Raw genomic sequence first — 24,922 nt, forward strand, 5'->3', positions numbered from 1 at the left:
GGGGGGGTGGGGAGACAGGGTTACATTGGAGGGGGGAGGGGAGACTGTTAGCACAGGGGCGAGAAGCGGGGTGGGGGGGACCCCAACCAGCCACCGGAACAGTGGGTGCACAAGGCACTTAACAACCAGAGGGCCCTTAGCAACCAGGTACCCGGCCGCCCGGGGATCACGGTCCTTAGCAACCAGAACCACTCCACCACCCGCCCCTTAGTAACACAAGCACCTGCCTCCTGCCCCCCCAAATCTAGGCCCCTCTCCTTTGGACACCCCAAGAATTAGGTTCTCCCTAGGACTCCCTACCTTAGCCCCCGACTAGCTTTAGTAGCCAGCCCTGCGCACACCAGGAGGCCCAGGGAACCCCCTCCCCCAGTCCCTCTCCCACCCCCTTCTGAGATCGGGGCCCCACGCGCCGCTTTCTGAGGTGGCGGATTCCCGGAGCTGTTCACCCTGGAGGCCTGGTCCCCATGCCCGGCCCGCTAGCCCTCCAGGGCCCCGACTCACGGTCCGCCTCGGCCATGGGCCCGGGCCCGGGGAAGGGCTCAGCTGCGTGGGGGGCGGGCGGGGGCCCTCGGGGCTGTCACCGATCTCTCCGTCCCGTGACGGCGCTGGACGCGGGCGGGGGCGGGGGCGGGGATGACGGACGATGGACTACAATTCCCAGAAGAGCATGCGGCCATTGCGGGAATCCCACAATGCCCCGCGCCGACATTCCGCCGAGTGGGAGGTGGCATGATCCAGTGTGGGCAGAGAAACCACGAGTCCCGGCGTGCCTAGCACCGGAAGCCATCGTGGTAAAGAGAGCCTGGAGGCGGAGACGCAGGCCGAGCCGACCAAACGCGACTTCTCTATTGGACAATGTGGCGCGAGGGGCGGGGCCTACACATGAATGTTGCGTGCTCTGATTGGCAACAGTTTTGGGAAGGGGCGGCGCGGCTCTTCCCGATTGGTTGGCTCACAGAGCGATTTGGGGTGTTGGGGAATTCCCCGCGTCCCCGGAATCCCCGGGCCGGCGGTGGCGGCGGCTGTGGCGATTCTAGATGGGTTGGCGGGGCCCTGGAACGGAGGGCTCTGCGTAGGCCATGGCGGCCCCAGGGGGGCCCGTGAAGTCCGTCGACGGCGAGTTCGCGGATGAATGGTGCGACAGTGGCCTCGGGTCTCTGGGGCCCGATGGGCTCGGGGCCTCGGGGGAGGACGCCAAAGCCGGGGCGGACGAGAACGAAGACGAGGAACTGGCGAGCTGGGCGCCGGAGGTGTTCGGCTATGTGACGGAGGACGGGGACACGTAAGGGACCGGCTGCTGCCACCTGCCCCTTGCCTGGGGCTCCTCGCCCTCTGACCCTGTCCCCTAGACTCGACCATTCCCAGGGAAGAAGGAGTAGGGAGCTGCTGTCTTAAATTCCCCCCAGGTGGGCCCCTACCCTGGGGTTCTTCAGGCAGGGGCACCGGGTGGAGGCCAGCACTGGGGTCATAGACTGGACTAGCTACCCTACGAAGTCCTATCCAGCTTTGAGGTCGTGCTCCTCCCCAACCCTCCTGGTCTCTGACACCTGACCCCGCTTTTCCCTTTGAACAATGACTCCTTTATGGAGCTGGATCGATCCCCCAAACTCCCTCAGCCCTGCTGCCTCCAGACAGGCTCTGGCCTAGAAGGTGCCCCCTGACCCCTCCCCCCCACTGCCTACAGGGCCTTGCACTTGGCAGTGATTCACCAGCATGAGGCCTTCCTCGACTTCCTGCTGCATTTCACAGCAGGGACGGAATACCTGGACCTTCAGAATGACCTGGGCCAGGTGAGGTCCTTCCCAGACTGTGGTGGGGGCAGATAGAGGAGATGGGACTGGGTTGGGGAGGAGACCCCTCCTGGCCATGGCCCCTAAGCACAGCCTCTCCTCCACTGCACCTACCCCCAGAACTGACCCCTTCCTTACTGAAGGAACACTGAACTTGTGTTCCTCCATCCACAGACAGCTCTGCACATAGCAGCCATCCTTGGCCAAGCTGCCTTAACTCAGAAACTCCGGGCTGCTGGTGCTGGGCTCTGTGTGGCCGAGAGAGGGGGACACACGCCCCTGCACCTGGCCTGCCGGGCTGGGGCTCATGCCTGTGCCCGGGCCCTTTTGGGGCCCCCTGAGGGCCAGACCACTGATGGGGAAGATGAAGAGGAAGATGAGCATGAGAGACTGGAACAGCTGGAGTGCACCAACTACCAGGGTATGGTCCCAGCTGGAGTTTTTTCCCAGACACACAGACTCACCTGGTCCCTGAAGGGACTGAGGTGTCTTCCAAACAATACAGTACAAATAGTAGCACTACTTAGTCTTTATGTAGCAGTTGCTATGCACTAGGCTCTGTGCTTAGCACTTTACAAATAGTTTCCCATTTTATTCTCACAACCACACAAGCCCAGGGAGATAGATGCTGTTATCATCTCCATTTTACAGAGGAGTCAAATGTGACTTGGGCAAGTGACTTCCCCTGAGTCATAGAGCTAATAAATGTCTGAGGTGAGATTTGAACTCAGGTCCAAATCCCCACAAAACTGCTCATTTCCTTTGAGTATCCTTGTTAGCCTTAAGTACTCTCTAAATGAATTCTGTAGGTGCCTCCTAAGTCCTCCTGCCTTTCTTTCTCTAAAATAATCCCCCAGGCCACACACCACTCCACCTGGCTGTGATCTACAAGGACATGGAGATGGTTCAGCTTCTCCGGGAAGCAGGGGCTGATCTCAACAAACCAGTAAGGAAACCACTCAGGACCTCCTCTCTCCTTCCTTATTTCTGTTCCCTGAGGCACTTTCTCCATCCATCACCCTAGCCTGGGGGAGTCTCAATGAGGGAGGATTACTGCGTAGCTGTGATACAGGAACAACCCACACTGGGCAGAAGGGCCTCTGGGACAAGCAAGATTCCCCTCAGACAGAGAGAACGGACAGTGCCAGCCTCCTATCAGCAGAAGTGATCAGGGAAGGGAAGCAAGGAGAGATCAGGGGGAGGGGTGGATTCTGGGGCTCCAGCAAGGGTAAGATGTGGACCCTGGGAGGAAGAATCCCTGTCTCCTGATACCTCGGTCCCTTTCTCCCATCCCTCCAACCCCAATCAGGAACCCACATGTGGGCGGAGTCCCCTCCACCTGGCTGTGGAGGCAGAGGCAGCAGAGGTCCTGGAACTGCTCTTGGATGGGGGTGCAGATCCCAAGGCTCGAATGTATGGAGGCCGGACCCCGCTGGGGAGTGCCACGCTTCGGCCAGACCCACTCCTTGCCCGTCTCCTGCGGGCTCATGGAGCCCCAGAGCCCGAGTCTGAAGATGAAGACGACTATAGCCCCCGGGGTAGCGACAGTGATGAAGGGGTGAGTGACCCTGGCCGGGCACCGGGGCCCTTGGGAATTCAGGTGGTGAGAGACTTGGGTAATGGGGGTGGGAGGTGCAGCCTGAGGTGAAACAGGACCCAGTGATGACCCCTCTGTCCTCCAGGATGAGTATGATGACATCGTGATCCACGGGAGCCGGAGCTGAGACTGACGCCACCTTCCTCCTCCCTCTTCCCACCTGCCAGGTCTCTGGCCAGACTCATTTTCTTTCTTTTTTGTAGAAAAGCCTTAACTTCAATAAAACCCTGGTTCCTCTGACTGGAGTGGCCAGAAATCTGGGTTGGGCTCCAGAAACAGACCAGCCGGGAGGAAGGCTGTGCTTTTTATCTGTGCTTTATTCACCTTGGGGGGAGGGGGTAACAGGATGGGGGGCAAAGTCCCCGGCCCCCTCCCTCCCACAAGTCCATTTTTATGGTGACCTTCTCTTGCCCTCTCTCCCCACCACCTGAGGAGGGGCTCCTGGGTGTGAGCAAGAATGGCAGGAACCAGACCATGGCCAGATGTCAGGAGGGGGGGGGGGTGGTCTGAAGGTGGCACCAGGGCCACTTGCTCCTCAGCCCCTCCTGCCCAGCGCCTCAGCTGCCCTCTTCAGCTCCTCCCCCATCTGCTCCAGGCGCTCCAGCTCATGTTGTTCCTGAAGGAGGAAGAAGGCAGGGGTGGGAGGAGGTCTCCCTATCCCTGCATCCCCCTCTCCCTCCCTCCCAAGATGAAGCCATTGTGGCTTCGAGTGATGGAAGCTGTAGCAGCCCCAGCAGATAGTCTGAGGCCCGAGGTAGGGGCTAGACTTAACGTGGGGCATCTCTAGGCGAGGGAAGGCTCTCTGCCAGGCAGGGGCACCTCTTCTTCACCTAAGAGCCCAGAGGTGAAGGGACTGCCGGGGCCTTCCTTGTTAGTTCTCTCCTATTTATCTGGCCTGTCTGGAGCCCGCCCTCTATGCTTGTTTGTGGGTGTCGTCAGTCCCCCCATTAGATTGTGAGCTCCTTGGGGGCAGGTGCTGTCTTTGCCTCTGTTTGTATGCCCGGCTCTTGGCAGTGTCTGGCACACAGAGGGCACTTAATAAATGTTTACTGGTTGATCAAGAGGTAGGACTTGCACCCGGGTCTTCCTGATTCCCCTCCATCCTCTGTGGGCTCCGTAGTGCCCTTCAGTCTGTAAGCCTTCCAGGCTCACCTTCTTCTCTGCCTCTTCCTCCTCTTCCTCCTCTTCTGACTTCTGCTCAGGATGGGGCTGGTGGTGGTGGTGTCTGGGGGTGGGACCAGCCCCCTGCCACAAGCTGTGGCCCCCACCTGACACCCTCACCCCCTTCTCTTCCTCCTCAAACTGGGCTGTCTCCTCATCACTGGCCTTCTCTGCCACCCTCTTCCGTAAGCCCCAGGCCCCTGTTTTCCCTTCCTTAGAGCCACGGGTGTCCTCCAGTCTGCGCTTCCGGAGGTCATCAAAGGATTCTTGGGAGAGCCAGGCCTCAGCTGGTCCCCTCTTCTCTTCCTCCTCTTGAAGCTGGACCTCACCCAAGACCTGTTCCTTGATCTCTGACTTTTCCTTGGCCTTCACCTCCTCTCTTTCCTCCTCCTCCTCCTCCCTCACCTCCTGGCCCAACCTCCTCTCCCCCTCAGGTGCCTCTGGGCCCCTCTTTTTCTTCCTGAAATCCTCTTGCTCCTCTCTCTCTGTCTCGATCTCAGGACCCAGGTGGTGCTTGGAGATCTCTGAGTGAGAAAGGGAATGGAAGAGGTTCAGGCATCCCAGTGATGTGTTCCTTCCCCTTCCCTCCCTCCTGGGCCAGCCCCCCAAGGGAACCCTTCGCCCAGGGAGGAGCCAGGAGCCCAGGTCCTACCTTGGTGCCCAAGCTCCTCCAGTGTCCGGAGCAGGGTTGTGAGGCTTTCATCTAGGGGCAGGAATGGCCGTGTTAGGGGGCCTGAGGGGATGGGGGGGGGCTAGCTTAGCAGGAGTTCAGGCCTCCGCCTGCCTACCTTCTTGGAAGAGCTGCATGCATGGCCCTTCCCGAGGGCCCTCCTGGGCTAACTTGTCTTTGAGGGCCTCTTCCAGGCATCGGGTGACCTAGGAGGGGCAGGAGGACGAGAACTGGAGAGAGTGTTTAGGGAAAAGACCTGACACGCCAGAGGAAGGGGCTGCGCAGGGGGAGATCTGGGAGGAGCTGGGGAGCAGAGGAAAGGAGGGGGGTCGGCTGAGAAGAACGAGAATGGATTTGGGGGCCTGCCCCCTCTCACCTCCTGCTTGGAGAGTGGCGCAGCTCCAGCTGTGGGAGAGAAGCAGGGAGAGCCTGTCAGGAGCCCCTGGGGCCCTGGTGCTGTCTGGGGTCCTGATTCCACTCCCTCACCCCCGCTGTGGCTCCCACTCTTCCCCCCTCCCAGCTCACCCAGTCCCAGCAGCAGCAGCAGCAGGGGCATGAGGCCAGGCCGAGGCATGGTGGGGCCGCTCAGGGACTCCTGGCTTGCTGCTCCTCAGTGCTCCATAGGGTGGGCCCGAGCTTGGGGTGCTGGGCAAAGGCAGCAGGCGGCTCTGCCGCCTTATACTTCTGACTGCTGGGGTGGGTGGAGGAAGTGACGTCAGTGACAGCTTGTCTCTTCCCCCCCGCCCCCTTCCAGCAAGCCGGGGGTGCAGGTGGAAGGACAGCAGCTGGCACACGGCAGGCCTGAGCTTAATCATTTACAAGGGACTAAAAGGGAGCCCTGCCACCCAAATCAATTCGGCTCACTCTGCCTCCAGGGAGTCCGCCGGGAGGCCTGACCCCCCCCTTACCCAACAGAACCAGACACAGACACAGGTGTGGCCACACTGGAGTTTATTGTGCCAAAAGGAGGCGGCGCAGCCTGGCATCTGCCACCCCCCACCCGCCGAGCCGCCGGCGGCGTTCTACCAAGGGAGCCCAGCATGGCGAGGTGGGCCTCCTCCGACAACCAACTTCAGCAGCAGCCCTCGTCGGTGCCCCCTGGATGACTCGGCCTCATTCGGGGTGGCAGGGCCAGGAGGCCCGGGGCTGGTTGGGCCCAATGTATCTGAGGGGGGTGTGTTTGGGGGCAGAGATCCGGTCAGTGCCCACGTAGGGCTGGAGGACTTCGGGCACCAGAACGGAGCCATCCTGCAGGACAGAGTATGATGAGGGCCCCCAGCCAGACCTCCTACCCAGTCCCCCCATCTTCTTGCTCAGGGCTCTGCCCCCTCCTACCTTCTGCTGGTTGCTTTCCAGGAGGGCGATGAGGACCCGAGGTACCGCACAGCCAGTCCCATTGACCTGGGGGAGGGAGGACCCCGGTACAGTGACCGCCCCCCCCAATCTGACTGAGGGCCAGGGGTGGGGGCCAGGGGAGGCCAGCGGCCTTTGTCAGGGGGCTCAGGGAACTGGGGAAGGGAGGGTGGGCCTTGTCCTTGGAAAAAGCCCAGAGCCCGGGAGGGCCTGAAAGGGTGTCTCAAGAAGGGTTGGGGGCCTCCCCTCACCGTATGCGCGTGCTCCAAGTCCCCGTCCTTTGTCTCATACATTATATGAAGCCGCCTGCTTTGAAAATCTGTGCAGTTAGAGGCACTGGTGACCTGAAAAGAAATGGCAGGGCAGTGGGAGGCCTAGACATGTCCCTGGGGCTCCCCATCCCACCCCACAAGCTTGGGGGGCCTGGTCCAGCCCACTGGGCTCACCTCCCCAAAGCAGCCTCGACCTGGCATCCAGGCCTCGATGTCAAACTTGCGGTAGGCAGGGCGGCCAAGCTCCTGGGTGGGCATGTCCAAGACCCTGCAGGCCAGTCAGAATTTTGGAATGTCAGGGATGGAAGGGATCCCCCCATCCAGGCCAATCCCTTACAGAGAGGGAAACAGGCATTTGGGCATGACACAGACATCTGCCTTAGGGGCAGGGAAGCTGAGGCACGGAGGAGCCAGGTAACTTGCCCAGGGCACCCAGACTGTTCTTAGCAAACACGGGGTTCCAAGCAGACTAAAGTGCGCTCCATTCTGGGGCCTGGCCAGGAAGCCCCTCAGGCCTGCTGCTCAGCCCCACTCCCTTTCCCCCCTGGAAGGTAGCAGGCCCTGCTGCTGACCGGAAGTGCAGGCCCAGCTCTGTCAGGATCTCCTTCTGCAAGGACACAAACTCCTCCAGCAGCCCTGAGCTATGTTCCGTTCCTGAACACGTCAGCCCGAACATCTCAACCTGGGCACAAGCAGACCAGGAGACACGAGTCTGTCACCCAGGGTCAATGCTGGGTCCCAGTCTGGGAGAAGCAGGGGGTGGGAGTCCCTGGTTTGGCCAAGGAGGACAATGGATGGACAAAGGACTGTCCTAGAACAGAGGAAATCACCGGTCAGTCCTGGGAGTGAGGCTGACCTTGCTGAAGTGATGGACTCTGAAGAGTCCCCAGGGCTCCTTCCCTGTGTGTGTCTCTGCCCGATAGCAGGTGCTGGAACAGACTACCCTGCAGGGAAAGGGGATGGGTGTCAGGGTGCCAAGGCCAGAGCTCCTGGCAGGATGGCTTAGGAGAGGCAAAGAGAGGGCTTATGGGAGGTGAGGACCCTGGGAAGGAGCATTGGCCAGGACCTAAGGGACAGGACGGGCCCGAGCCCATTGCAGGAAGGGGCGGTGTGCAGGGTGAAGGATGTCACCTGATGGGCAGGTCCTTCCAAGACACTGCATGATCCATGAAGTATCCTGTGGGGTGGGGGCACACACAGGGGAGGAGAAGAGCCCGGCTCAGCGGGGCTGTCCTCTCTCCCCCAAGGCCCACCTCAGAGAAGGAGATAACTGACCTCCCTCTCCAGCCCATCCCCGTAAGCCCTCACCTGCAATCCCCACCTCTGCCGTCCCTGCCAGGTTGAGGTCCTCAAATCGGGAAGGATCAATGTTGTAAATCTGAGAGGGACTGGCATTGGGGCTCATCCCACAGCCCTCCTGAGGGGACAGGAGGAGACAATGGGCAGGGAATCGCTCCCCTCCATTCTTTGGCCTGCAGAGCCTTCCAGGAAGTCTCATCTACCTGAGCTTCCAGGGTGGCCCACCTACTATCAGTCCCACCTTTAGGGTAGGCCCACCCTGCAACCATGGTCTGGGGGGGCTCCCAAAGTTTAAGGCTCAAATCCCCATTCATATGCCAAACTCCATCCTTCCCTCCATCACCACATAAAGCCAGGCCCAAATGCCCAGAGCGCAGGGAAGGGAGAGGCACTCACAAATACAGCTCCTCTGAGCATGTCTGGGACTGTCATGGCTGTGAAGCCCTGGGGGTACAGAGAAGGGGAGGTCAGGAGGACACCAGAATGTAGTAAGAACCAGCCCTTGGGCCCTTCCCCTGCCTCCCATCATTGCTCCCAACGTCCCCCCCATCTTAGGTGTGCTGATGGACAGATGAGGCCGAGGAATGATCGGCTGCGAACATCCAAGCATCCTTGACAAAGCTGGAAGGGACCCAGATGTCCTGGCCCCTTCTTCCCTGAGAATCCAAATAGCTCATTCCCATCCCAGACCTAGGCATCTCTGGATCCTTCTTCCCGAAGACACGCGCTTCCTGTTTCCTCCACCCTCAGAATCCTGGCCCCCCTGGCCTTCTCCACGCCTGGGACCCCTGTACCTCAGTCCCCTCTGAGAGCAGTCCTGGGGCGCTCCTGTCTCCTATCACCAGCACTCAGGGGTTTCTGCCTTCCTATCCCTAAGACTCAGGTGCTCCTGGTGCCTTCCTACCCTTTGGACGAGCTTGCGGAGGGTAAAGCTGACCAGACCGTGCTGTAGCAAGGCTCCGGGTCCTCGAAGGTAGTAGGATCGCTGGCCAGACACGTGAGACAGACGCCTAGTGAGGGGTTACAAAGAGACAGGCCTGAGGTGTGGCTGAAGCAGGCACCTGGCCCAGAAGAGGCCTTCCCTGGTGCCCTGGTGTGGGGACAGCGGAAGATCTGTCCTGGCTCAGCATGGGGCACCGCTGGGGAGGGGGAGCAAAGCCAGGGAAACAAAGGAAAACGGGAGCAAGGGGCAGGTGTTAGACAGGCCAGGAATAAAATATTCATGACAAGCCGGGGGCCAGGACAGGCTGAATGGAACCATCCCCTGCTTGGGGGCAGGCCCTGGATGCCAGCTGTCAGGGATAAGGGGGTGCTGGGGGTTGGCGGTTGCTCACTTCTGCCGGATGACATCCAGCTTCTCCCCAATCTCCAGGTGGCCCCGGGGGTGGAAGGTAAAGGCTGTATGGGGATGGAAAGACACCGTTTCACCACGTGAGACGTAGCCAGTCTGAAATATTCATAATAGGAGACAGAGCAGGACAGAGGCAGAGACAGAAAAACAAGGCCAGGCAGAAGAGAGACAAAGAGAGACAAGGACACAGGAGAAAAGAGAAACAAAGACAGCTTTGAGCAGGCCAGAGAGAGGGAGAGAAACCAGACACATAAAGATGGCCTGATCTCCGGGTCCCACAGGGAAGGCCAAGGGAGGAGAGGGAGACGGAGAGGGAGGGTGGCTCCCCTTGAGTCCAGCTTACTTGGCTTCTCTCCAACCACCTCCAGTACCCGGGCTTGGCTCTCATCCCCAACAGGCTGGACAACAGAGAGAAAGAGGTGGTTGTTGAGGACTGGGTGAGGGGGCAACTCTGGGCCCAGGCTCCTCCCCTACCCAAGACCCCCCACTCACCACATCGGGGTGTGTTTGGTTGGGGAGTCGAAGTGCCCGAGTGTAGAAAAGCTCTTCCAGACAGGCCTTGTTGGCATAAAGGGCAGTCAAACGCGTCCGGATTGACTTTCCTTGGGCCCGAATGGCCTGATATGTGGGATCCTGCAGCAGGGAATGGAGGCTGGACATGGGGGAGGGGAGATCCACCTGGGCACCCCCCCAGGATCTTGTGCTCTGGAGCTAGGGGGTGCTGTGCCCACCAGACCCCTGACAAATTGAACACGGGCCTAGAATCATCCCCACTCCCTTTCCCCTCTCCAACCCTGCCAAGATCCCCCCAACTCAATACCTGTTGGAGCAAATCCTTGTCCTGGTTGACCTGGGGAGAGAATTATAGTCCTGGGGCCTCTGGCTTACAAGGAATCACTGTTGTGTGACTGGTGGTAAGGGTACTGCCCCGGGGCCCCAGGACCTGGCTTCAGCCAGAGTCTTTCTACCTGCCATCTGTGCTGAAGTGGGTTACCTCGCCTTGCCAGGGCTCAGCTTCCTCAGCTCCAGCTCCAGCTCTGAGACCCAAAGGGAGCCAGGCCCTTGGCTTGTCCCAGCCCTTAGAGTTAGCAGCAGTGGAGCTCTAGCCGAGTGGATATCCCTCCTTGAGACTCACCGGGTTAAAGCACTGATATTACTGGCAGTCAAAGGAGGGAGAACCAGTTTCAGCCAGGACCTGGGTTCAAATCCTGCCTCTGACCCAAACTGACTCAGTGACCCTGGACAAGTCCATCCGTTCCCATCAGAGCCCCAGGAAATGCTCCGGGTCTCTGAGGGACAAAGTGGGTGCTGGTATGAAGACCCGAGTGCAGGCCTCTCCTCCTCCTAGAGCAGCGCTACTGGTCTGGCACATAGCACAGTGCCCGGCACACAGTAGATGCTTAACATTTTCTAACAGGCGACCAGCACCTTTCTGGGTTATGGGAAAGTGAGCTACCGGGATGAAGTCATTTGGCAGAGATTACAGAGAGCCCCAGTCTGCTATGGAGGTGTCCTGAGCCTCAGGGATGAGACCTGGGGTGCTCTGGTGCCTTTCACTGAATGCCTGGTGTTTAGGTCTTAATCAATGGTTGGTGGTTGTTTTTCATACTTGAAGAGGACCAAAGTGACCTCACTGCTGTCTTCTGACTTGAACACAAACTGGACTGATGTGAGGCGGTTACAGAAAGTCGTCAGCCTCGTTCTCTCTTCCACCAGAGTCTAGTGGGAGGACGAAGGTCTGGATGACTGGTGATGGCCCAGGAAGACCTTGGCGCCTTCCACGTGTGACCAAACTCTGAGGCTCCACTCTGTCTGCTTCAGCCACCGTCACAGCAGCTGGAACAAATGGCTGTCATCCATCCATTCTGTCAGAGGAAATCTTCACATGCCTGAGGTAGACACTCTCCCAACTCAACGACAGGACAGCCTGGTTTAGCCCCTCTGCCCAGACAGTTTTACAGGGCCGAGGCCACAGTGCAGGCTACAGCTTCTGGGAGCCACAGGCATCCGGGGTATATTCAGCAAAGACTAGAACCTTGGGCATGTGGTGCTGAACAGATTCTTGTTAACTCACTGACCCTCTAGTACTATTTTGTAAGAAGGGCTCTTTCCCTGGCTTCTGGATGCCACAAAGTTTGCATCTGTTATTCAGCAAGATGTGATGGGAGGAACAAGAGAGGGAAAGAGAGAGACGGACAGAGATAGAGAGAAAGAGACAGAGAGGAGGGAGGGAAGGAGAGAAAAAGACGGGGAAGAGAGAGGGAGAGAGACAGAGACAGAGAGACAGAGAGAGACAGAGAGAGAGAGAGAGAGAGAGAGAGAGAGAGAGAGAGATAGGGAAAAGATCAAGAGAGGGAGGGACAGAAGAGAGAGAAAGAGAGAGGGAGGGAAAGAGAGACAGCGAGAGACAAAGACAGAGAAAGACAGAGACAAAGACAAAGACAGAGACAGGGAGGAGGGAGGGAAGGAGAGAAAGAGATGGGGAAGAGAGAGAGAGATAGGGGAGAGACCAAGAGAGGGAGGGAGGGAAGAGAGAGAAAGAGAGAGGGAGGGAAAGAGAGAGAGACAGACAGACAGACAGACAGACAAAGACAGAGACAGAGAGGAGGGAGGGAAGGAGAGAAAGAGAGAGAGAGAGAGAGAGACAAGAGAGAAGGGAGAGACAGAGAAAGGGAGAGACAGAGAGAGAGGGAGAGAGATAGAGACAGAGAGGAGGGAGGTGTATAAATGGAGATTTTGAACCTTGGACTTCATTCCCCAAAAGTCCCTTAGTTTTCCCAAAATTCCCTTTAATCTCTCCTGTGCCTCCACGTTTGTATATAGTTTGCTGTAACTCCTCCCTCTTTCTCTTTTGCTCCTGGGAGTCAGCCGGTTAGTAACCTTTTAATTAGGTCTCTTTTGTTAGTTTTGTTATTAATAAAACTTTATTAAATATAATATCTTAGTTATTGAATATTAATTTTAATCTCTACAGAGGGAAGGAGAGAAAGAGAAAGATGGGAGGAGTTACAGCAAAGAGAGAAAAGAAAAAGAGAGAGATATGGGGGGAGAGACCAAGAGCGGGAGGGAGGGAAGGAGGGAGAGATAGAGACAGAGATATATGGCACAACTCCAAAGGAAGGAGTCCAGTGGGTAGGTGGAGTTGGAAGTTCAAATCCCACCTCTGGAGCTTTTCCCCTACATAACCTTGGGGAAGTCATTACCTCCATGGGGCTTGGTCTCCTCATCTGTAAAATGAGAGGGCCTGAAGCAACAGCCTCCACGAGATCCCCTTGGACCACCTCTACCAGATAAAGGATGACATCCACCCAGTATTCCATCTGTATCTCCATCTCTTTAACGCATTTGTCATTAGGAGATGGTGGCAGGGCCTGGAGCATCCATCCTATTGCTCTAGGTAAGGCCCTTTAACAAAATGCCTCTGCAACTTAGAAGAGTTGCCTGAAACATGAAGAGTTTTAAGGGACTTGCCCAGTGTCCCTCAACCAGGAAATATCAAAAGTAGGACTTGAACTCACATCTTCCTAATTCCAAGGTCTCCGCTCCTTTTTGTTGTTTCTCATTAATCTACCCTTTCCACAACCTATTCCCTTCCCAAAATGAGCAAATTAAAAAAAAAAAAACCCAACCCTGAAAAAATCCCTCTATCAAGACTGAGGTGCACTTCCACAAAGGCCATGCCCACGAATGTCTGCCTCCCTCTGTGTTTTCAGTCCATCCTCTCACTGGTAGGAGAGGAGCTATTATTAACCCTATTTTCAGATGTGGAAACTGAGGCAGACAGAGATTCAATGGGCTACCCAGCTACTAAGCACATGAGTCAGAATTTGGACTTGGGGCTTGCTGACTTCAGGTCAAGCTGCCTCCATCCATTCTCTTGGATTAGGGGTTCATCACAGAGCTGATCAGAATCCTTTTTCAAGTTGTTCTTCCATAATATTGTGACCTTGTCATTGTTCTCCTAATGCTGCTGACTTGACTCTATGTCAGTTCCAGCTTTCCAGATTCCTCAGAAATTCCTCTGTTATTCCTTAGGGTGCCAATAACATTCCCTCACGTTCTCATACCAGAATTTATTTAGACACTTCCCCCCTCCCCACCAGGGTGACTGACCTTTGGTTTCCTATTCTTCGGCTCTACAAAGAGCTGCTGTAAAGAGTTTTGCCAGAGGCAGCTGGGTAGCTCATTTTCTGGCTGTGTGATCCTGGACAAGTCACATAACTCCCATTGCCCAGCCCTTGCTGTTTTTCTGCCTTGGAATCAACACATGGTATTTCCTCTAAGGCAGAAAGTAAGGGCTTTTAAAAAAATTAAGTCTTGCCCACAGGGGTCTTTTTTCCTTCTTCTTTGTTCTCTTTGGGAGTTTGCCCAGTAAGAAGCCAAGTCCCTGGGTAATAGAGTACGTACACTCATAGGTGACTTTGGGGCCTTGGTTCTGGATGGCTCCTCACATCCCAGCTAGGCTGTCAGTGCACTGGTTTTCCTGCAATGAGGCCTCTGCTTTCTCTCCATTACCTTCCCCCCCACCCCAATTATTTTCCCATGATGCTTGAAGGTTTATAAGATCCTTTACATAAATTTGTATTTTCGTTTTTTTTCTAAACCCTTACCTTCTGTCTTAGAATCAATACTGAGTATTGCTTCTAAGGCAGAAAAGTGGTAAGGGCTAGGCCATGGGGGGGTTAAGTGACCTGCCCAGGGTCACACAGCTGGGAAGTGTCTAGGGCCAGATTTGAACCCAGGACATCCCATCTCTGGGCCTGACTCTCAATCCACTGAACCACATAGTTGCCCCCAAATTTATGTTTTTTAAAAAAGAAACAGATCAGTGATTTCACTGGTATTAAGAGCTTCTGGCTCTTTTCTACCAATGCCTGCAGATACCAATACCATTGGTTAAATGACTTGCTTACGGTCACACAGCCAGCAGGAGTAGAAGCTGAGCCTTGAAAGGCTCCCTGGCTTTGAGGACAGCTCACCAATGACTTTCTATCCTGTGATACGATATATTGTAGGAATCTATATTATGCTGTTTTCTTAGGAATGTCAGGGGGGCAGTAACGGAGCTTTATCTGAATTTCCTGTGTCTCCCCGGGTTAAGGATACAGTGATCCCTCACCTATTGTGGGACCCCCATAATGGGTGAAAATCCGTGAAGTAGTGGTGTTATATTTATTTTATTTTTTATATATATTCTATGGCTTTATAAACCCTTCCCACTCTCCTATAAACCTTTTCCATACTCTTATTAACCTACAGTCACTGCGCCAATCAGCCCCTGGGAAACAGAACACAGTGATGTGGTTGGTCGCCTTTCATTGCATCAGCCAATGCTGGCAAACTTGCCCAAGTGGTAGTGGCATACTGCATTTCCATTGTGTACAGTACGGTATTCATCCACAAAATCCCGCAGCAATATGGTGAAAACTCCGTGATACAGAATTAGATATACACATTTTTTAAAAATCTGTGATACAATGAAGCTGTGATAAGTGAACTGCGATATAGTGAGGGTCAACTGTATTAGACACTAATATGTATCTGATGAATGAATGAATGGATAGATGGAAGTCAAGGCAAGAGGTAGAGAGGGCCTGCTGTCACTCACCAAGAGGGCTTTTATCTGCTGGGCCACATTTGCCTTCTCCTCCTCCAGGGCCTGGATCTCTTCCCTAACTCTTCCTAGGGATTTCCATGTAGAAATCTAGGGGAGATAAAGGAGGAGAGGGTTAGGAGGAGAAAGAGAGGTAAAGGGTCTGGGTCAGGAGAGGCCTCTATGGCACCTGCTTACTCTCTCCCTAACACCAGCTTTGGTGGTCAAAGAGCAACCCTGTGCGACTGGAGGAGGAAAAAAGGGGTCAGCTTGGCACCCATCCCCACCCCATGGTCTTCTCGACAGGCTGGGCACCTGATCTGTGTCTAGGGGGAATAGTCACAGCCCCACACAAAAGAAGCATTTCTCCCAAGGCTTAGGGTGAGACGTGTGCCTTTGCTCAATGTCCTTGTCTCACTCTTAGGCTTGATTTGCTAATCTGAAAAATGAGGGGTTTGGAAGGGAGTCCTGGGGTCTGGAGGCAGCACAGGGGAGAGGTTCAAGTCCCACCTCAGACACATTCTGGCTGTGTGACCTTGTATAAGTCATTGGATCTCTTGATGCTCCAGAGAATTCTGAGTTTACAAATTATGGAGAAGGTGCCAACATGCACTGGAAGAGGGAGTTTCCTAATTTGGGAATTCCTATCATCCATGAATCAGAGGGTTGTTATTATTACGTTTGTTATGTTTAGGGCTACATCAGTGAAACAGGGCCAGTCCCTAACCCTGTTATCAAGTCACAAACTTCCCAGGAGCCTCCAATTTCTCATTTGTAAAATGAGAGTAACAATAATGACACTTACTATGGCACAGTGCTAAGCACTTCACAGTTATCACCTCCTTTGATCCTCGAAACCAGCTCTCAGGTAAATGCTATGATTATTCCCATTTGACAGATAAGGAAACTGAGGCAGATAAAGGTTAAGTGGCTGACTGGTAAGTGACTTGCCCAGGGTCACACAGCTAGTAAATGGCTGAGGTCAAATATGAAACCCAGGTCTTCCTGACTCCAGGCTGGGTACTCTATCCACTTCCCCACTTGTCAGTCTGCATTACCTGCCTCAAAGGGCTGCTGTTAGGAAGGGACTTTTAAGGAGATGGTTCCTCTGTGAATCTATCTATAAGTACTCATACAAGTCTTTATTTATAGCCCCAAATCTGTGATTCCATTAGTGGAAACTCCCTCCATGGACACAAATCAGCTACTGATCTAATTTACATTCTTAGAGTTGCTTGGATTGGAGGCAGCCAGATAGGACACAGAGGATAGAGCTCCAGGCTTGGAGTCAAAAAGACCCGAGTTCAGTTCCTGCCTAAGATGCTTCCTAGCTGTGTAGCCCCTGGGCAAGTCACTGAGTACCCTTCTACCTCAGTTTCTTCATTTATAAATCAAGGAGTTCCCCTGTAGGGCTTTCTTGAGGCTAAGATGGACAAGATGTTTTTCAAATCCCAGTCCTATATAAATTCCATGGATTATTATTGGCGACCTGAGCTTCACACAAGCCAGTATCTTCCTGACTCTAGGTCCATGCTCCATCATTATGCCTGCTCATAACAATGTTGCTCTCACAACAATAGGTGAGGCTCATTAGAGGCCAGGGGCTGGATGAGGACTCCGAACGGGCTGCTGTCAAACTGGAGGTCCCTTCTGCCATCCTGTATGTCTTTGTTGCACGGGGACACGGGTGTAGGGGTACAGAAAACTGGGCAACAGCATCAACATTTTAAAAAATGGAAAAATGATCTGTGAAGCCCATTCCAATTGGAAGTCCTGGGGCCCAGCCCAGGACCTGCACAGTCAATGTTTCATCGATAATTGTCTTCTTGAAATGAGATGTAGCCCTGGGGCAGGTAGGTGGCTCAGTGGATAGAGAGCCAGACCTGGAGACAAGAAGTCCGGGATTCAACTTCCCAGCTGTGGGACCTTTCTTGGGCCAGTTACGTTCCCCCCAGAGCCTAGCCCTTTACTGCTCTTTTGCCTTGGAACCAATACCCAGTATCGTTTCTAATTCAGAAGATAAGGTTAAAAAAAAATAGAAGAAAAAAAGATGGATGACTCCAGTGGTCTCCATATAGCGAGTTTACTTAAAGCGGGGTCAACCAGCAAACTAGCTCTGCTCCTTCCTTCCAAATATATGCAAGTCACGCCTCCTATTTCCCCACCCTTCGCCTGGCCTGGACCCGCCCCACCCGCGGACGGCTAAATGGCGCGTGCGCCCTCACAATCTCCGGCAGGTCGGCGGGTCTCAGCTCCCCCTTGCGGTGCTCCAAGGCGCGCGCCGCTTCTTCCGGGTGCGTGCACAGTCTCTCCATGTCCAGCTGAGGGCGCGCGCTGTAGCCCTCCCGCACATGGTCGTAGAGAAGGTTCCGGGTGCGGCTTGGGACCCCGCTGGAGCTACTGAGGGTTCTCCCCCTGCCCAGCTTTGACGTCTCCCGGGATGGGCGGCAAGCACTTCGGAAAGGACAGGGCAGCCATCCAGGCCATCGCCGCGCTATGGACGCCGCCATGTAGATTGGGGGGGGGGGTCACATGGAATTGCCTTCTGGGGCCACGGCCAATCGAAACGCAACGATTCGCCTGCCTTAGCCAATCAAAGGCCAGGACGACTACAAAAAAGCGCCCGGCGAGACGCTGTGGAGACGGCGCCTGAGCACGCCCAATGGGGTGAGCCTTAAGAAGATAGACAGGCTAGCTACCTGTCTCCTCTATTAGTAAAGTAAAAGTAACCAATGGGAACCCGGAAGACCAAGACGACCCGGAAGAATACTCGTCTTTCGGTTCCTCCAAAAGGTGAGAGCCAGCAGCTTCGGAGGCAGCCGGGCTCCGTTAGATATCGAGCTTCATAACCTTGGGGATTATATAAAGCCTGGCTGCTTTATGTAAAGCAAGCTGGGTCAGGCTGGACTGAAGCCCCGACTTCCTGAGTAGGGGAGGGGCGGTACTGGTCAGTTTCACCTTGAGGGCGGGACTTCCTAGGAGCAGCCCCGCGCTGCAGGCCTGACTTCCTGGGTTGGGAAAGGGTCAAGGGAAAGAGAGATCCCCCTTGTTCCCCTAGCCCAGGTCATTCTCTCTCCATAGTTTCTGCATCCGGAACACCGACATCTGCATGGCGTGTCCCAACCTCCTTCGCCGTTTGAACTCTTCTCTGAGCCAGAGTAAGCATTTGTAGGGGAGCGCGGGGGGATCATGAAGCTGCTCGTTGGGGGATGGTGAGAGGAGTAGACTACTGGATCCCGTAACGCCACCCTCCTCTTCCTTTGTTTAAATCTGGCCTTAGACACTTGCTACTTGGCTGATCCTGGGCTAGTTGCTTTACCCTGTTGGCCTCAATATTTCTGCCAAAAGAGCTTCACATGGGGTCCAGAAGAGTCGAACACAACTGAAAAACGACACAATAGCCCCAAATTCTTAAAGAAGCAATGAGGAACCTACCCACTTACACCTAGGTGGCACTGTAGCTCTTGTCTCTAAATCTAGTTATCTTTTCCCCAGCGTTTGTTCAAAAGCATAGTTTGAGTAGGCACATTTAACTTTAATATGGATTGTAAGAAAAGGACAGAGATAGCGCCTGGAAAAGAATAATCCTAGTTTATAGGCTCTCTACTATGTGCCAAGCACTGGGCTAAGCTTTTTCAAGCATTATCTGATCTGATATTTACAATACCCCTACCGTATATGTGCTGTTATTATCAAATAATTGATAATTAGCACCTAATATGTGCCAGGCACTGTGCTAACCAATAGGGATACCAAAAGAGGCAAAAGATAGTTCCTGCCCTCAAGGGGCTTACAATCGAATGGGGGAGACAACATAATTAATATACAAAGCAAGCTCTATATAGGATAAATAGGAAAATTTTAAAGAGGGAAAGCACTGGAATTAAGAGGGGGTAGAGAAGGCTTCTTGTAGATTGTAAATGGTGAGGTTTTAGTTGGGACTTAATAGAAGGCAGAGAGATCAGTAATCAGTGGAAGGAGAGCCTTCCAGGCATGGGAGACAACCAGAGAAAATGCACAGAATCTTGAAATGGAGTGTCTTGTTCATGAAACAGCCAGGGGAGGTAAGATCACACTGGAAAGATGGGAGGGGGCTAAGGCTTTGAATGCCAACCAAAATGTTTTGTAGTGATAGGTAGTCCCTGGAGGTTATCAAGGAGGGGAGTGGTATGGTTGGATCTGCACTTTAGGAAAATCTTTTTAGTGGCTGAATGCAGGATGTATTGGGAGTGGGGAAGCAGCCTGACCAGCAGCTACTTCAGTAGCCCAGGTGCAAAGTAACCTAGGGTCTGCACCAGGGTGGAGGCATTGTTAGAGGAGAGAAGGAAGCATTTTCAGAAAACATTGCAGGGGTAAAATCTTGACAGACCTTGGCTACAGCTTTGATATGGGGGGTGGGGGGTGGGGCAGTTAGGGTTGAGAGAGAGTGAGGAGTCCAAGAGGGAGCCTGAGAGCCTTGGAGGAGGCTATTGTCTTCTAAGTAATAGGGAAGATGGGAAGGACTTGAGGGAAAGATAATGAGGTCAGTTTTGGGACATACTGAGTTTAAGATATTTACTGGACATCCAGTTGGAGATGTCTGAAAGTCAGTTGAAGATGTGAGATTGCAGACCAGCAGACTTAGGGTGGGATAGGTAGGCTTGATAATCATCAGTAAAGAGACAAATGGTCATTAAATCCATGGGAGCTGATGAGATCACCAAACGAGATAGTATATAGAGAGAAGAAGGCCCAAGACAGAATCCTAAGGAACAACTATGGTCAGATGGTATGATCTGAAGGAGGGTCCTGCAAAGGATACAGAAGGAGCAGTTGGGAAGGTAAGAGAGAGGTGTTCTGAAAACATAGGGGGAAAAAGTTTTGAGAGGAGAGTGATTGATAGTGTCAGAGACTGTGGAGAGATCTAGGAAAATGAGGATCGAGAAAAAGGTCATTAGGTTGGGCAATGAAGACATCACTGGTAAATTTGAAGAGAGCCAAGTCAGTGGAATGGTAAAATCAGAAGTCAGATTATAAGGAGATTTGAGAGGAAAGTGAAGGAACTTATTGTCGGTATGCTTTGACTTCTTCCAGGAGTTTAGCTACAAAGGGCAGGAGAGAAATAGGACAGTAAAACAGGGATGGAAGGGTCAAGTCAGGGTTTTTTCAGGATAGGGGAGACGTAGGAGTGTTTATAGGCAGGAGGGAATGAGCCCGGAGAGAGATTGAAAATGAATGAGTGGGAATGACAAAGGGGGCAGTGTGAGGAGATGGGAATGAAGTGAGATCATTTGGTGAGTGGTGAGGCCACTTCATTCTGTGAGATAGGTGAAGGAGGAGAGATTGGCAGAAAGTACCTGAGTGATAGGAGCTAAAGAGGGGGAGAAAAGGGATCTCTGTGTGAATGACCTCGAATTTTTCTGTAAAAGTTCTCAGTTTCTCAGTGTAGAGGATGAGGGGCAAAGGGTGCCCTGGGAGGTTTGAGGAGGGATGAAAAGGCTTGAAAGAGCCACTATGGAGAGTGGGAGAGTTGATAAGAGGTAAAAGAAAATTGCTCATCAGTGGAAAAGGTCCAGTCTAGGTCACGTGACATAAATTTTGTGGTTGAAGAAATTAAGGTTAAGCCGCTTGCCCAGAGTCACATAACTAGTAAAAATTTGAAGTTGCATTTGAACTCAGGTCTTCCTGACTCAGGGCCTAATACTTTATGCCTATGGCATGACCTTTTGCCTATAAGGCAGAGTCATGGATGACAAACACCTGAGTTTGGCATTGAGTCAGTCTTTAAGTATTTATTAAACTCTAACTGTGGCATTGTGCTGGGTACTAGGGATATGAATACAAAAAAGGAAGTAATCCCCACTCTTAGCAATGGTAGGATCTCCAATCTTTGAGTCAATAGTGGAGGAAGGGTATCCCCCAAATGAGGTGGGTGTTGAGAGGAATATATTCTTGGTTTAAAGAAAGATTTACAAAAACTGGAAGCTAGAAAATGAGTAGGAGCCCAGCCTGGCAGAAAGCTGAGAGTGGCAAGGGTAACTTTGGCCCATGAGGGGAAAAAGTATGTTGGGCCTTGAATGCCAAGCTACTAATCCAATTTAGCCTTGAACAGAGGAGGGGGAATCATCATTTAGCCAAAAGATTCCGATCCTATCTAAGCTGGCATGGAAAGGGCAGAGAAGTAAACTGGTGCTGGCTGTTTGTCCAAGGGAAGAAGTGAAGAGTGGGTAAGGAGGGCTGGACATAGATGACTGGGACAATGAGCAATTTTGGCTAGTCAGAGCAGGTTATTGGATCCCAGATATAGAGCCAGGAGCCTCACAATGTGTCTTTTCTCACCCCTTCATTTTACAGAGGAAAAAACAGGTTAGATGACTTGTCTAAGGACACCATTAGTAGTAGGATTTGAACCCCTGTCCTCTAACTCAAAATTCCAAGCTGAGCAAGCCTAGCATGTGCTATACTCTGGGTTTTTCCCTTCCTTACCTGTCCACCCTTGAGCCTCAATGACTCGGTTTGTAAACTACACCTGGGATTGTGTTCATTCATTTTTTCAAAGTACCTGGGACATTTGACACCGCAGGAACAAAAGTGCCGTGTGTGTTCCCTTAGGAACCTTTTTTTCTGTATTTTTGTCTGTTGGGTTGTTTTTTCCTCCTCTCCCTCCCTCCTTCCATCACTTTCCCCTGACCTTTCCCTCTCCCTCCCTAGGGGATGCCCTCCTGCAAAACAAGTCAGTTTAAGCAAAGCAAAACCAAATAATGTATTGGCCACATAGGAGAACGAGAGATTGGCAAGAACATCTGTGTTCCCAGAGCCCTTGAAGGAGGAGGGCTTCATCCTCTGACTTTCAGAGCCGAGCTCACTCAGTCCTTCTTGTCCTTTCTGTCATCATGGTTGCCAGCTCTGCCTGGTCTACGTTAATTCATACCCACTCTATGTAGTGGGAGTCCATAGATTCCCTATATAAGCCTCTCTTTTGTTCTCTGTTGGGGTGTCTGGCTTTGTTGATTCAGCTCCTAATAAAAAATGAAATGAGGGGTTTGCACTCGGGGACCTCCAAGGTCCCCTTCTGGCCCACGGGGGGTTAGTTCTGTATCCTAAGGGCAGAAGTTTAAAAGAGATGAAACCTGGGGGTGGAGGAATATATGTAACAGACCCTCCCCATCTAGGCCCACCATACCTCCTGGGGACAAGGGAAACAACCTGACTTCATAGTCTCCCCTTGGAAGCAGAATCTGGCAGTTACAACACATTTGAGCCATGCAGGTGGGAGGAGTGAAGAAGTAGGCACCAGCAGGGTTAGGTCCTGGGAGAGAGCAGGGAACAAATAAAGTGGGGACATGTGCCTGGGGCATTTGAGAAGGTCTTGGAGGCCTGGGGAGCTCTGGGGCTCCACTCCAACCTCTCTCCTTCCCCCCAAATCAGCTCTCTGCCTGGCAATGAAGGTGCAGCAGCCGGTCAGCCAGCAACGCTGTCCTATGGCCACACTCAACCAGATGCACCGCCGTGGCCGCCCCAAATGGCCCGAAGCGGGCCCCAGCCCCATGAACAGGTGTCCCCAGCTCAAGGCTGTGGTGCTAAAGACGATGATCCGGAAGCCCAAGAAGCCCAACTCTGCCAACCGCAAGTGCTGCCGCGTGCGCCTGAGCACTGGCCAGGAGGCCATCTGCTTCATCCCCGGCGAGGGCCACAACCTCCAGGAGCACAACGTGGTCTTGGTGGAGGGAGGCCGAACCCAGGACCTGCCCGGCATCAAGCTCAAAGTGGTGCGCGGCAAGCATGACTGCAGTCACGTACAGAAGAAGAAGTGATGGGGATGGAATGGGACAAATGTATATAGACATGGCGGGAGGTGTTGGGGTACAAATGGGTGAATAAGAACTACCATAAATGACCCATTATGTCTGTAGTTTCTTCTAGTTTCCAAAGCCCTCTCAGCCACCTGAGCCTCCCAGTTGTCCTGAGATAGGTTAGGCAGGTATTGCCCCCATTTTATAGGTAGAAAACCCCGAGACCCAAATAAAGAAGGCTGGGTAGGGTTTCCAGTTGGCCTTCACAGGGCACCGGGACATGCTGCCTCATAAAAGAGGGAAGCAATAAGCCCAGCTTAGGGAGTCCTGCCCCATCCAGGGAAGTAAGAGTCCGTTAAATGGGACATAAACCTTGGAGGGTGGCAAAGACTGCTGGCAGCCTGGGCTCCCCACAAGCCACAGTGTGGGGAGACTGGGTTTCTGAGGCTGCCCAAGGCCAAAAGAGGGCTTGGGCTGGAAAAGTTGGGAGTTGGCCAAAGATTTAACCTGGGTCTTAAAATATGAACCGGAGGAGATTAGCCAGGCTTCTGCTATGTCTAGGAGGGATGAGCCCTGAAAGGCCACATCTTTTGGGCCAATGGTTATCAAAGTAGCCTGAGCATGAGGAGGACCTGCTGTGGCATGACCCCAAAGGGTGTAGGATTAGCCAGTGCAAGAGTGGAGGCAGGTCCTGTTCCATCCCCCTTATCGGTTTATCATCTACCCCCACAAGGCTGCCCCATCTGCACTGGCATGTGTGCTTCCCTCCCCCACCCTCCCATCAGCTGATATCTGGGGCAGGTCTGGTCCCAACAGGATGGTCATATAAGAGCGGAAAATGGGAATTATTAAGGTTGGACTAGATATTTAAGGTTTGGTCGCCAGAAATTGATTAACTTGATTTCGAAATAAAAGAGACCCAAGTCAGGATGACTTTTATGGTGGTTTATTTACAATTAGGAAGGTTGAAGGTAGTGAAATTGAGAGAGAGAAACTCTGGCCCGGACCAGAGTCCCAAACCAGGTAGGGATGCAGAAGCCCCAGCAGAGGGGTATAGAGGTTAATTAAACAAGGCTTCTAGCCACAAGGCCTCCTCTAAGAGGCCTCCTTGAGGCTAAAGCCTCCAGAAAGGCCAAGGGAAGAGAAAGAGAGTCAGCCTAACTTACCCACATGACAATTCAAAGGGAAGCAGTCAGAGGTCTCACCAGAGATCCTTCCACACCAAGTTCAAAGCACCAACTGCCTCCACAGGAAGTTACCATCATATTTAAAAGATAGCTGCTTTCGTCACTTCCTGTGGCCACCTCCAGTTTCACATGGACAAATGGTAGCCTCAACCCTGTTTTGGACTGCCCAAAGGGCAGTCCCTTGTTTTTGATTTGTTACTATCACGTGTGGGTCACAGACCTCCCCCTCCCCACTTAATTCTAAGTTGGGTGGGGTGACATTATTCCTGGTGGCTAGAGTAAAGAATGAGTGAGGGTGAGCCAATTCCATTTACACAGTCCACTGGGAAAGATTTGAATCAACAGTGCATCTCATTAAATGTTATCTTTCCCCTTAAACTTCCTTATTACTATTGGCATCATCCTTTTAGCCACCTGCAGTCACCACCTTCCCACCACCTTTGATTCCCCCAGGTGCCATCTTGTTTCCCCAAAACATTTTTGTGATCCTTCCTTCCCCCACTCCATCCATGCAGCCTCTGCCCTAGTTCAGGCCTTTGCCCCTGCTCTGTCTTCCCTCAGATCCTTCTCCAAATAGTGCCAAAGTCCTATACCCCCTACTCAGTAAACTCCAGTGGCTCCCTATCACCTCTAGGATGTGAGAGAAAATCTCATTTGCATTAGTATCACTTCTGTGGCAGAAGAGAAGTGAGGGCTAAGCAGTTGGGGGCAAATGACTTGCCCAGGATCACACACCTAGGAAGTAAGAGGTCACATTTGAACCCAGGTCTTCCTGATTCCAGGCCTGGTTCTATCTACTGTGCAACCTCAGCTGCCCCCATGTGACTTTAAAAGCCTTCATGAGGGGCTGCTAGGTGGCTCAGATTGAGAGCCAGGC

At 53.2% G+C, this 24,922-nt stretch overlaps 5 protein-coding genes across 7 annotated transcripts in view; 2 read left to right on the forward strand and 3 right to left on the reverse strand.

Moving 5' to 3' along the window:
- The window catches only part of SIRT2 (sirtuin 2), a 15,566-nt gene extending 14,979 nt beyond the window's left edge, over window positions 1-587 (reverse strand). Inside the window, exon 1 of the mRNA XM_044667405.1 lies at window positions 502-587. Within this exon, the coding sequence (XP_044523340.1) occupies window positions 502-517 (16 nt within the window). The 5' untranslated portion in view covers window positions 518-587. The remainder of the gene's footprint in view (window positions 1-501) is intronic.
- A 403-nt stretch (window positions 588-990) lies between these two features.
- Window positions 991-3,686, forward strand: NFKBIB (NFKB inhibitor beta). The gene is made up of 6 exons (XM_044667412.1): window positions 991-1,282; window positions 1,685-1,790; window positions 1,965-2,211; window positions 2,648-2,736; window positions 3,100-3,348; window positions 3,473-3,686. The coding sequence occupies exons 1-6, from the start codon at window positions 1,080-1,082 to the stop codon at window positions 3,512-3,514; spliced, it is 936 nt and encodes a 311-aa protein (XP_044523347.1). The 5' UTR covers window positions 991-1,079; the 3' UTR covers window positions 3,515-3,686.
- Window positions 3,687-5,932, reverse strand: CCER2 (coiled-coil glutamate rich protein 2). Of its 2 annotated transcripts, XM_044667416.1 has the most exons (6): window positions 5,744-5,931; window positions 5,595-5,623; window positions 5,337-5,424; window positions 5,201-5,251; window positions 4,954-5,072; window positions 3,687-4,003 (listed from the first exon to the last, which is right to left on the reverse strand). In XM_044667416.1, the coding sequence occupies exons 1-6, from the start codon at window positions 5,790-5,792 to the stop codon at window positions 3,923-3,925; spliced, it is 417 nt and encodes a 138-aa protein (XP_044523351.1). In that variant the 5' UTR covers window positions 5,793-5,931; the 3' UTR covers window positions 3,687-3,922. The 2 variants fall into 2 exon arrangements, with proteins under 2 accessions (XP_044523351.1, XP_044523352.1); XM_044667417.1 differs by lacking the exon at window positions 5,201-5,251 and having other exon boundaries at window positions 5,744-5,932.
- Window positions 5,933-6,152: 220 nt separating this feature from the next.
- Window positions 6,153-17,611, reverse strand: SARS2 (seryl-tRNA synthetase 2, mitochondrial). The gene is made up of 16 exons (XM_044667403.1): window positions 17,312-17,611; window positions 15,102-15,197; window positions 10,314-10,343; window positions 9,986-10,126; window positions 9,837-9,891; window positions 9,477-9,540; window positions 9,047-9,152; window positions 8,539-8,586; window positions 8,152-8,260; window positions 7,975-8,020; window positions 7,700-7,787; window positions 7,416-7,525; window positions 7,018-7,111; window positions 6,823-6,915; window positions 6,554-6,619; window positions 6,153-6,466 (listed from the first exon to the last, which is right to left on the reverse strand). The coding sequence occupies exons 1-16, from the start codon at window positions 17,594-17,596 to the stop codon at window positions 6,332-6,334; spliced, it is 1,566 nt and encodes a 521-aa protein (XP_044523338.1). The 5' UTR covers window positions 17,597-17,611; the 3' UTR covers window positions 6,153-6,331.
- A 72-nt stretch (window positions 17,612-17,683) lies between these two features.
- On the forward strand, window positions 17,684-23,767 carry MRPS12 (mitochondrial ribosomal protein S12). 2 transcript variants are annotated; one of them, XM_044667415.1, is made up of 3 exons: window positions 17,684-17,879; window positions 18,168-18,244; window positions 22,494-23,767. In XM_044667415.1, exons 2-3 carry the CDS (start codon window positions 18,196-18,198, stop codon window positions 22,877-22,879), a joined length of 435 nt encoding a protein of 144 aa, XP_044523350.1. In that variant the 5' UTR covers window positions 17,684-17,879; window positions 18,168-18,195; the 3' UTR covers window positions 22,880-23,767. The 2 variants fall into 2 exon arrangements, with proteins under 2 accessions (XP_044523350.1, XP_044523349.1); XM_044667414.1 differs by lacking the exon at window positions 17,684-17,879 and having other exon boundaries at window positions 18,037-18,244.
- The last annotated feature ends 1,155 nt before the right edge of the window (window positions 23,768-24,922 follow it).

The sequence above is a fragment of the Gracilinanus agilis genome, chromosome 3 (assembly GCF_016433145.1).
Source record: "Gracilinanus agilis isolate LMUSP501 chromosome 3, AgileGrace, whole genome shotgun sequence".
NCBI lineage: Eukaryota > Metazoa > Chordata > Mammalia > Didelphimorphia > Didelphidae > Gracilinanus > Gracilinanus agilis.